Raw genomic sequence first — 9419 nt, 5'->3', positions numbered from 1 at the left:
ATCCTACACCACACCTGAATGCCTCCATTCTCATGCAGGAAAAATGCAGCAAGGCTGTACAAGATCCAAGACCGACTGCATCTATGCAGCTCAGGCACAGCTGAGCCATGCTGCCATTCCTCCAGCTAGGACAGCCCACCCAGGTCCATCAGTACCTTCTTGTAGGGACATGCTTTTAGGCTGCTGGGGTTCACACAGAGAGAAAAACATCGCCTACAGTAGGAGCTGTGGGAAGGCAAGGAGTAGCCTGGAAGAGGCATCTTTGCAAGCAGTCTTGAAACTACATCCACCTAAGGTCCCAGACCATGTCTCAATATCAGTGAATGAAAACTCGGCAACCACACAAGTATCACATAGTGCTACTCCCTTTCACGCAGCAGTAAAACCGCTCAGGACTGTCCCCGACACAAGCTGCATGAAGAAGAGAAAGGAACCCAAGGTGCTCCAGTTTCCCAGCACCATGATCCTTACGGGCATGTGAACCATGCAGTCCATCAGTCCAACACAAGAGCTCATTCTCCATCCCTGCCTCTCCTTCCCCTCCCACCAGGCAATAGCAGATAACAGAGTTCTCCCGAGGAAAGCAAAACATGGGGCCAGTTGTGCAACGCTGTGGGAAAAGTTCCTTCCTTGGGTAATCAGTTTGCAGCCCCAAGCACGAGATTTACTACTCTCTTCATGTCAACATATGCAAATATAGATCTTATTTGTCCAAGATACCAAGTCTTTTTACAGCTAAGACCTGGTTTTGACCTTAAAGTCCCTCCCCTTTTTTTTTTAATAGCATTTATTACTGAAATTATCTATTCCTCAGATTTTTTCAATGTCTGCTAGCTTTCTAGAAGATGACCTTCTGGCACAGAATGACACTTTTCACTTATTTACAGTGTAGAGATGACTTTGAAAGATTTTGTTTCCCCTTTTTTTCTTTCTTCGTCCTGTCGTTTTTATATTCAAAACTGGCATTCTCCCTAGAATAGAAAAGTAAGCAACTAGGAGGTAACCAACTAGGAGTCCATCCTTACAAATTAGTCTCCTAATTATTCTGAGAATTACGCAGTAAATTTGTAGCGGAGGGGGAGCAAAAACTAGGAGGCAGGACAAACCACAGAACTCAAGGCAGTGAAGAACAAGCCTTTAAGAAAGGAAGAGGATAACTTTTAGGGTGCCTTGTCTGCTTGTTTAGCGCTATTTACCTTCAGCTAACCGATATTTTGAATAAGCTTTTGTTAAGCTTGCAGCAGTCTCCCTTATCCCTTCACTTAAGGTCAAAATAAGACACCTTAAGTTCAAAATAAACTTCCTTAACACCACCCTGACGTCCTCCAAAGCCGGCAGGAAAGACCAGAATTAACCTTCCTGGGACTTCCAAAGTGTAAAGCAAACAAATGGGGTTTTTTATTTTATTTTTTAAGAAAAACAACACTCTTTTATGCCATCGCTCCAAACAGACAGAAGAAAGAAGGCAGAACCCCAAACCCGCACAGGCCCCGACAGCTGGCACCCACCACGGGCAAACGGCCTGTCGCTCCCGAGCCCCGGTGGGATACCCTGTAGGGAGCAAAAGGGACTCCCGAGTCGATCCCGGCACCGTCCCCGCTGCTGCGGAGGCGAGAGGCTGACAGGCCGCCCCTTCCCCTCCGGTAACCCAGCTCCAGCGGCAGAGACCCGACCCAATCCAACCCGGCCCGGCGCACAGGCCGCCCTCCCGGCCCCCCTCACCTGAGAGGCCGGCCGTCCCGCGGAAGCGCCGAGGTAGACGATGAAGGGGCGGCGGCGGCTCTCTCCCCTCAGCGAACCCCCGCCCGGGGCCCGGCGCAGGTGGCCCAGCGGCCACGTCCTCAGCGGGGCGGGGTGAGGTGAAGTGGGGAGCCGAGCTCAGCCCAGCCCAGCCCAGCCGAGCCAGCGGTAGCGGCAGGGCACACACCGGTTCGGCCGCAACCGTTAACCCACCACGGCCGTTAAACCGTCCTCCCGCCGCCCTGAGGGAAAGCAGCCGCCCCCGCGTACCGGTCCCGGCGGCCAGCACAGCCCTCAGGAAGTCCGAGGGAGGCGGCTCTTCCGGCGGGAGGGACCGGCGGGCACGGCGGGAGTTGTAGTCCGCCCCTCGCCGCCGCCGGGGAGGGCTCTCCGGCTCTGCCCCCGGGCCCTTCGCAAGGGGGCGGGGAGCGAGCGGCGCCGGCAGCGGTCCCTCAGCTGAGCTGGAGGAAGAGGAGGAAGAGGAGGAGGAGGACTACATTTCCCGGCGGCCCCGGGAGGGCCGGGGAGGGTACAAAGCGGGCCCCACCTGTCCCGGCAGGTGAGCGCCAGCAGGTGAGCGGGCGGGACAGCGGCTCCTTCTCCAGGCCCCCCCCCCCCCCCCGGCTGCCGTGAGCCGGGCCAGGGCGGTAGCTTCCCCCCCCCCACCTCCTCCCCTCTCCCCCGCCGCAGGCCCGCCCGGGAGTCCGCGATGCCTTTCTCCAGCTCCGGCGCCGACGATGCATTCGACTACCTCTTCAAAATCATCCTGATCGGGGACTCCAACGTGGGGAAGACCTGCGTGGTGCACCGCTTCAAGACGGGGCAGTATAACGAGAAGCAGCAGAACACCATCGGCGTCGACTTCACCGTGCGCTCCATGGACATCGACGGCAAGAAAGTGAAGGTTGGTGGCCGGAGCGAGCCCAGGCAGCACCTGGCTTCCCCTCCCCCACACCATTGCCATGTCAGTGTTTCCGGGGGAGCAGCGGGGTGCACGGTGTCTCCTTCTTCAACCCTCTCTGACCAAGGGTGCCGCTGAGGAGAGCTTTCCCCTCAGGAGGGTGTCCTGGGGGATGCAGTGACTCTAATTTGGGTATGGGCTTGCCCTTATGGCTTCTCTGGATTTACCTGTGCAGAGAGCTCATGCTCTGCCTGCAGGGGGTTCTTTGGAAGCCGGCTCTGGTTCGGAGGGGAGATCTTTTCCCCCCATCAAAGATGAGGGGGTTTGAGCTGGTACACCAAGGAGGGAAAATCCTCTGGCTTGCAAAGGCTGCCCTTTGATGCATGCTTGATCTGAGGGAAGAGGAAGACTTGCAAGATGAACACTACAAGAAATTGTTAGCTAGAGCTTACCTCCTTGTGCAGAAGAGAGTTCAGATGCCTGCCCTTTGTATAGCTTGGCTTTGCCCAGCCCTGCTTCTTGGCTCTTCTTCCTTTCCTATCAAAAGCCTGTAACGCTCTATATCTTTTAGTACAGTTGCTGAAACTGGGTTTCTCAGCCTCTTTACAAAGCTGGGCTTCCCCTTGCAGCTTTCTCTTTGGTCTGTGTAGATTATCTTTACAGGCATGTAAGTGTCCCTTCAGATCTAGAGAAGGCAAAGCCGCACTGTGGGTGTAGTGGAGTGAGCTGGGACAGGTCTAGCTGCCTTCTGAACAAGGGGTTTCAAAAGCGTAGATGCTGATGGCAAACACCTAGGAAGTGGAATTTGCCAGTCTTTATAACTTCTATCCTTTCTCTTACAGATCCAAGTGTGGGACACAGCTGGTCAAGAACGCTTCCGGACAATAACCCAGTCTTATTACAGGAGTGCCCATGGGGCCATCCTTGCCTATGACCTTACTAGGAGGTCCACATTTGAATCCATTCCTCACTGGATTCATGAAATTGAAAAATATGGTGCTGCAAACTTGGTCATGATGTTAATTGGTAGGAATCTAATTTTAAATTGTTGCATTGCTTTTTTTCAATACCTCCTTGCTTTCCCCCCACTATTTAAAGCATCTGTAAACTCCACATTAAAGAAGAATGCAGTTGTAGTTAAGAGATCAGAAATTGTGACAATTTGACCTAAGCTTAAAACACCAGGAAAGTCACAGCCTGGTCCTGACAGGACCAAGCCCATTGCAGAGAGTGAAACATTTTCACTTGTTCCTTTCCCGCTGGAATAATCCAACAAACTTGCTGCTAGTCTAGCAAGCAGGGGCAACCTCATTGAGGTTAGAACTGCAGTCAGCCTGACCCTGTACTCCTGGTGCACAGGAATTTAGCGACTCAATAATTCAAGACAAAGGGGAATGCGCAGAGCAGCACAACTCCTGGTTCTCATCTTTCCTCTCTCTTCTTTTGATACGCATACGCCTTGCTCTGTAATGGGACTCCGATCAGGTAAGACAGTAGATAGGGACATGGCTTTTACGGAGCGTGAAGAAGTTGTCTTGCATTCTTCCTCCTCCTCGTTTATTCCACTAGCGTTCAGGAAACTTTGCTTCTCGAAGAACAGAATGAGTAGAAACTTCTGAGAATGCAGCTGGTAGGAAGCAGTATGGTTCTTTCCCTGTGTGGTTCAGGTTGTTGTTATTGCTCTTCCCTCCCCAAAGGAAGAAGCTGCAAATGAGAGAACTGGTGTAGTAAAATGACCGAGCTTTTTATTTACATTCCATGGCTTCTGCCTGTCCTGCTGTGGCACTGTGCCCAGGGCAACGCATGCAGCCGCAGCAGCCCAAACTGGCTCTTGAGGATAGGCAGTGCTGAGCCCCACAGCGCAGCAGGCATGGGACCTGCGCTTCTGCTTGTGCTCCTGGCAAATTACTTACTTCTGCTGCGGTGGTGGTTCTTCCTGTTCTTCCTCTGAAGAAACAAACAAATTCTGACCTGTGTGGAACTGTGGTGCTTAGAATGAGTAAGGAGAGGGGGTGAAAAACTGCTGACTTCAGTAGGGTTTTTTCTTGAATTTAAAAAACAAGAATTTTTTTGTGTGTCTGGTGGAGGCTTTTTTTTTTTTTTAAATTTTATATATTTTTTTTTAAGAGAAGTTCTGTAACTTTTGAAAAGAAAGCTTTTTGTCAAGGATCCAGCTTGGTTGTTTCTTCCAAAGCTGGTGCTGCTTGTTTTGCTTACTGTGGCAGGAAGTCTTTGTGCATTTACTTACGTGTAGTCACATTATACCCCTTTCTAGCATGAAGTTAAGGCAAGGCTAAGTCTAACTTTCCCATCTGGAACTGAAGGAGGAAAGAGGGGGAGTTCTTTAAGAAGGCAAATAACCCTCAAGCAAGGTGTTTGGGGTGGGGTGGTTTTCTTTTGTGGGTTTTGGGGTTTATTTCTTGTTAGAAAAACTGGAAGGCACTTAACGGGAGGGGAGTTGCCTTATATATGTTTCAAATTCAAGATCTGAATTTGATGAAAAGTTGTCTTGAAACTATGAATGCAGACTTTAGCCAGGTACTGCGTGTACCAGAACTGATAATTCCACACGTGTTTCAACTACTTAAAATACCTTTGTATATTTAGCTGAGGCCTTTCATGACTTCTGACAGATTTTGACTAAACTGCTTCAAGTAGACATTTAATCTACACATGCAGAAACTTAAGTATATATTTCAAGCATTAGGTAGCTGGTGTGAACTCCTTGTCTTTTTTGACATGATCTTAAAATTACCTACTTGTATAAATAGATCATGTTATAATCTCATTAACAGTTGAGCAGGTTCTTCCTTGGTTTTGGTGTGATTTTCTTGGAGACCTGGTTTTGGTGTGATTTTCTTGGAGACCTGCTTTAGACTAACAGTGTTCCAGATCATCAGAGCTGAGCATCCACTTTGAGATGTGTCAAAGTAGCTTGACAATAGCATAACACGTGGCGTCCACTGAAGGGGGAATAAACCTTTATGCACCATTGCTTTGGTTTACTGTGTGCAGTCACTATAGCTACAAGATTTCTAAGATTTATTTTTTTAAAAATATTTAACTTAAATGCTATCAAATGTTTAAAAACACTAGGGACTAGAGACCAAGAGTTGCTTCCAAATAATCCTCTGGCACCGCTACCTACAGCAAGTAATTGGATGAACACGGCTTTTTGTTGGCTTTTTTTTTAAACTTGTATCTTTATATAATTCGCAGTAGTTTTGATCCACATTCTATGTTTGTGGCTCTGATGTGCTTGCGTCTTGTTTTTCCAGTAACTCTTATTCCCAACATAATTCTATTTAACAAAACTGAATGAATGTATTGCATTTAAAGATTTTTTTTTTTTTGAGAGGCTAAATTTATTGAATTATACATTTGTCTTCTTTTAAGGGAACAAATCCGATTCACTGGATAAGCGCCAAGTGCTGTTTGAAGACGCCTGCACGCTGGCAGAGAAGCACGGGCTCTTAGCTGTGCTGGAGACATCAGCAAAAGAAGCTCAAAACATAGAAGAGGTCTTCACGTTAATGGCTAAGGAGCTTATAGCCCGAAATACCTTGCAGCTTCATGGAGAGAACCCTCCAAACAGCATCTATCTTGATTCCAGGCCAGTGATTGCTAGTCCGAGTGTGGAGAAGACCCAGTGCCTCTGTTGAAGAGAGACTTCAGGAAGAACTTGGAAGTCGTCATTCTTCTGAGGCTGTTTGATTTCACTTTATTCAATTGAGGAAAGTGTGCTATGTGGCCTCAAGCCATCTCTCTGGTAGCTCTGCCTTGCAGTTTGGCTTGTAAGTATCTTCAGAGATCATTGTTAATGTTGGTAGCACAGGTTGCTTTGAATGTGGCAGCTGACACTTTAACAGGAACTTCTGAGCTGAGAGGACTCAGGAAGCTGCCAGCCCTTGTCTTAACCAAAGAGAACTTTAGAAAATTATTGCCTTTAAGTATATCCTTAAATATTTTTTTGAGCTGTGTCAGAAGATAAATTTGCACCAGAGCTCTGCATTGATTTGACTCTTCTAAGCTACATTGTCTGTTCTAGTGCAAGCATTTTACTCCTTGCCAGCAGCTTTAAGAAGTCTGACACATGCTTGGACAGCACCCATTGCTGCTTAAACCTTCATTTAGGGGTGGTCCTGATGTCACCCATCCCAAGGAACATAACAGAGTGTATGATTTCACATCTGTACCGATTTCCTCACCAGAGAGCTGGAGACATCCCTGGGGTTTCCCTGCTTGCAGAATATGATTCACTAGGGTCCCAACCTTCTTCCTGGGGTGAGAAATTGTCTTCTATTTTGTTCTCTAAGAATTGTTTCCAGTAGTGATCTCTCTTGCTACAAGTAGGTGCTTCCAAGGCACCGATAATGGCCTAAATCAATGCTGGGGTGGTAAAAGGACTTTTTTTTTCTACTTTTTTTTTTTTTTCCTTTGTCCTCCAAACCTTGACTTGCTTTTGATGTGCTGATTTGAATCAAATGCCTTCTGTAGTTTGTGTGATGGGCCAAAGACAGCTTGAGGGGTATGCCTGTAGATTTTCAAGGCAGTGTGAAGAAGGGAGTCAAGCTCCTGTAAAACTCAAGAAAGGATGAGATGGTTTGTGTGACCTTACCTTAGAGCAGTGAGGGCATGGTATGGGGCATACCAGAAAGCTACCCCTAAGCAAGCACATGTGCTACTGCTATGGAGACTTAACATTTTGGTAGCAATAGAAGGCTTTTGTATTGTTCTTCCCAAATGCAAGCTCTGCTTTTGGGGGCTCACTGCTTCTATGTACCAGAACTGAATGAAGGGTTTTCTGGTTTGGGTTTTTGTGGGTGTTTTGGTTTTTTTCTTTCAGTAGGTGGAAACAGGGAAGGAGAGGGAGGAAAGCAATATTATACAGATGAAGCTTTTTGACTGTGGTCCACATGTACCAAAGCATATCACCTAGGCAGTTACTGTTAAGCTATGAACTGGAACTCAAACTCTGTAATACTAAAGTAGAGTCCTGGATCACATGTAAAGAAGCCCTGGGAAGGCTGGTATGCTGCTAGCTTTTACCAGATGGCAGTCTACCCATGTTTCACGAGTTCTTGAAAAAAAATAGGGAAAAACATGTAGCAAATATTTCTGGAAAATCTTGTCTGAGAAGCACAAAAAAATAAATATACTGATGTATAGTCTTGCAAATATTTCTAATGTTATTAATGCTTCCTCTGGCCAGGTTCTTTGCTATCACATGCAAAGAGCAGGGGTTAATTCAGCTATGTGTAAACTGAGGGAGAAATCTTCAATGCTAGCATCGAAGTCTTTTGCTATGGCCTGCTAAGGAGAAAGCTGCATCTTCTTTTTAAATCTTGATTTCATCTTGTCTTGGTATTAGCCTAGTAGTTGCATTTCAGTTTGTGTATTTAAGCAGCAGTACACACCCATAACCTTTCAAAGTAGCTGAACAAGTAGCAATCCAGCTTCAAAATAACTACTTTCTACACCTTTTGTCACTAGGAGAACAGTCAAATGTCAGTTTAATATTCTTGTGTTTAAAATCCAAGCTATTCCCAGTAGTAGTCTGTAATGTAGCAGTTTTTACTTTTTTTTTTGTATCCACAGAACATAATTTGCTAGCAGTTTATTTCAGATATAGTATTTGCTGCAAATACTAATCTTCCAGGAGAACTTAAAAAGTGTTGTGTTCAGCTCCAGTTACACTCTTTCATTAGTCAAGAATTAGAGGAAGGATCTTACCAGCAGAGTATTAACCTCTGCATGGTTCATTGGGTTTACTGCCTTAGAGATTACTGTATGAAGTTCTCTTGCTTACCCTCAGTATGGAGGCTTTTGCTGGCTGATGCTCCCCAAACTGCCCAGCACTGACAGGTTACAGGGTTCTTGCCATTCTCTTCCTGCACACATGGAGCTGCTTGCAGAGCAAGTCCTTCACTGATAGAAAGCTGTGCAACACAGGATCACTGAGAACAGGCTTATGATTGTGCTTTAAGCTGCACTGCTCCCTTTCAATAAACTAGTCTTAAATACCTACCCATTGTGCAACTGAAACAGGAGTGTGACCTCTTTTGGTTAGTTCTGTTTGGCATCTTCCACAAGCCCTTTGGACAGTTTCAGTGAATGGCTTCTGTAGGGTCATTTTTTAAGCTGCTCTCATGTGAATGAAGAGTGAGCTGCAGCCATTGCCTACAAGAAGGTTCTTCAGAATGTATATTAGTAAACAGTATTACTCATGAGGTAATATGTTAAGAAAGCTATTACTTAAAAAAATCCCTTTATTATAGCCTATTATTCTGGACTGTAAGATAGAACCATTAGATTAAAAAGGCACCGGGTAACTTCTGCAGTTGTGCCTTTCCCCATCACAGAGCAGATGGAAACATGCGGCTAAGACAATGCAAGACACATTAACTGCTACAGAACATTATATTAACATGTTTGTTTCCCTAATATCACATGTAAACCCAGTGTGCATCATTAATGCACTTGTAGTAATGTGTAGCTTATTGTAATGTTGTTTACAATGCCATTCTAAATACTCCTACTGTCCCACAGTTTTAAGAGCTGCACATCCAGCTTGAAGATGAGCTTATTTGTTAAATTTTTACTTGGAAGAAGTATTTGAATCTTAGCTGTTGCACAATACTTGTGTTGATATCACACCCATACCACGAGACTGAAACAGCACCTTTCCACGTAACAGGGTACAAAAAAACCCTGTAAGTATTTCAAACTGGAGCAAACTCCGACACCTCCCACAAGCTGACTGGCTTAAAAGCAAATA

The 9419-nt window shown here is 46.1% G+C and overlaps 1 protein-coding gene across 1 annotated transcript; it reads left to right on the top strand.

The window, feature by feature from the left end:
- Positions 1–2449: 2449 nt before the first annotated feature.
- On the top strand, positions 2450–6303 carry RAB19 (RAB19, member RAS oncogene family). Its single transcript, XM_074165685.1, has 3 exons — positions 2450–2644; positions 3484–3667; positions 6038–6303. Exons 1-3 carry the CDS (start codon positions 2450–2452, stop codon positions 6301–6303), a joined length of 645 nt encoding a protein of 214 aa, XP_074021786.1.
- Positions 6304–9419: the final 3116 nt, after the last annotated feature.

This window comes from Numenius arquata, chromosome 2 (genome assembly GCF_964106895.1).
Source record: "Numenius arquata chromosome 2, bNumArq3.hap1.1, whole genome shotgun sequence".
In the NCBI taxonomy this organism is placed as follows: domain Eukaryota; kingdom Metazoa; phylum Chordata; class Aves; order Charadriiformes; family Scolopacidae; genus Numenius; species Numenius arquata.
This window is presented reverse-complemented; position numbering and strand designations above follow the sequence as displayed.

Excerpts from the sequence above, each read along its gene's own strand:
- RAB19 (XM_074165685.1), top strand. The coding sequence starts at position 2,450 with ATGCCTTTCTCCAGCTCCGGCGCCGACGATGCATTCGACTACCTCTTC. Across the intron at positions 2,645-3,483 it reads TCGACGGCAAGAAAGTGAAG|ATCCAAGTGTGGGACACAGC; the intron begins GTTGGTGGCCGG and ends TTTCTCTTACAG. Across the intron at positions 3,668-6,037 it reads CTTGGTCATGATGTTAATTG|GGAACAAATCCGATTCACTG; the intron begins GTAGGAATCTAA and ends TCTTCTTTTAAG.